Consider the following 897-nt stretch of genomic DNA (forward strand, 5'->3'; position numbering starts at 1 on the left):
GTTTTCTGGTAGCTGGATAAACTACAAACCCTGATGCCAACTCAGGCTGTATGTAGGAAGAGATTAGGCTGGTGCGTTCGGGACATTTCTTAACCCAAAAGAAATGTTTTTGAGAAAAGACTAAGGACTTTGTCTCACTGTTCATCAGAACAACTGGAAGCTGGCGTGGTCGTTATCGCACACGAGGTGGTGCGTTCCAGGGCAATCAGTACTTCAGCGGGTGCGATGATGTCGGTTACTCGACCTTTTATGATGAAGTCAGCAAAGGAATTATTTTCGATCTGGCATGTATCTTCGATTGGGTATTGGAAGAGTTCGACGGTGGGTATAGTTGTTGTGTTCCTTGATAATCGGGGTTGGTCGTGGTAGTGAATACTGCGGAGTATCGACTCGAAGGTCAAGCCCTTACGGGTCAGAAAATGATGTTGCCCGCTTGCTTTGAAACGGTATACACTACGGTAATAGTTGAGCTTCTCATATGCGGCTGGGCTGAGGAGTCTTCCTTCGCTAGCGTACGGTTGGGGGGCATCCTGCCAGACGCTCTCGGTGGTACCTACCACCACTTCCGCCACATTTAGGTCTTTCGTGCGCGTTGCCTCCTTCAATTTAGCCGCCGAGATGGGCACAGACCACACGGACGCTTCGGTATCATCTGACTCTTCCAGCAACTTCTTCAAAGCTGTTGTTCTTACCAAGTAATATACCGCCTCGTCTGGCGCCAGCTCCAAAGTGTGTGGGCATAATACCTTCTGTATCGGCTTCATTTGCAACAACAACAACCCACTGATCCCCTCATCTATGCAACCATACGACCGACAACCCCTCATTTTATTTTTGCTCCGTAATTCTTTCCGCTATTGTGGAAGAATTTCGACATACCGAAAAAGAGGCCGAAAA

At 48.2% G+C, this 897-nt stretch overlaps 1 protein-coding gene across 1 annotated transcript; it reads right to left on the minus strand.

Annotated features, from left to right (window-relative positions):
• Nucleotides 1-134: 134 nt before the first annotated feature.
• Nucleotides 135-827, minus strand: GNI_145030 (hypothetical protein; the record flags this gene model as incomplete). Its single annotated transcript, XM_011135840.1, has 1 exon — nucleotides 135-827. One exon carries the CDS (start codon nucleotides 825-827, stop codon nucleotides 135-137), a length of 693 nt encoding a protein of 230 aa, XP_011134142.1.
• Nucleotides 828-897: the final 70 nt, after the last annotated feature.

This window comes from Gregarina niphandrodes (assembly GCF_000223845.1).
Source record: "Gregarina niphandrodes unplaced genomic scaffold scaffold00040, whole genome shotgun sequence".
Classification (NCBI taxonomy): Eukaryota; Apicomplexa; class Conoidasida; order Eugregarinorida; family Gregarinidae; genus Gregarina; species Gregarina niphandrodes.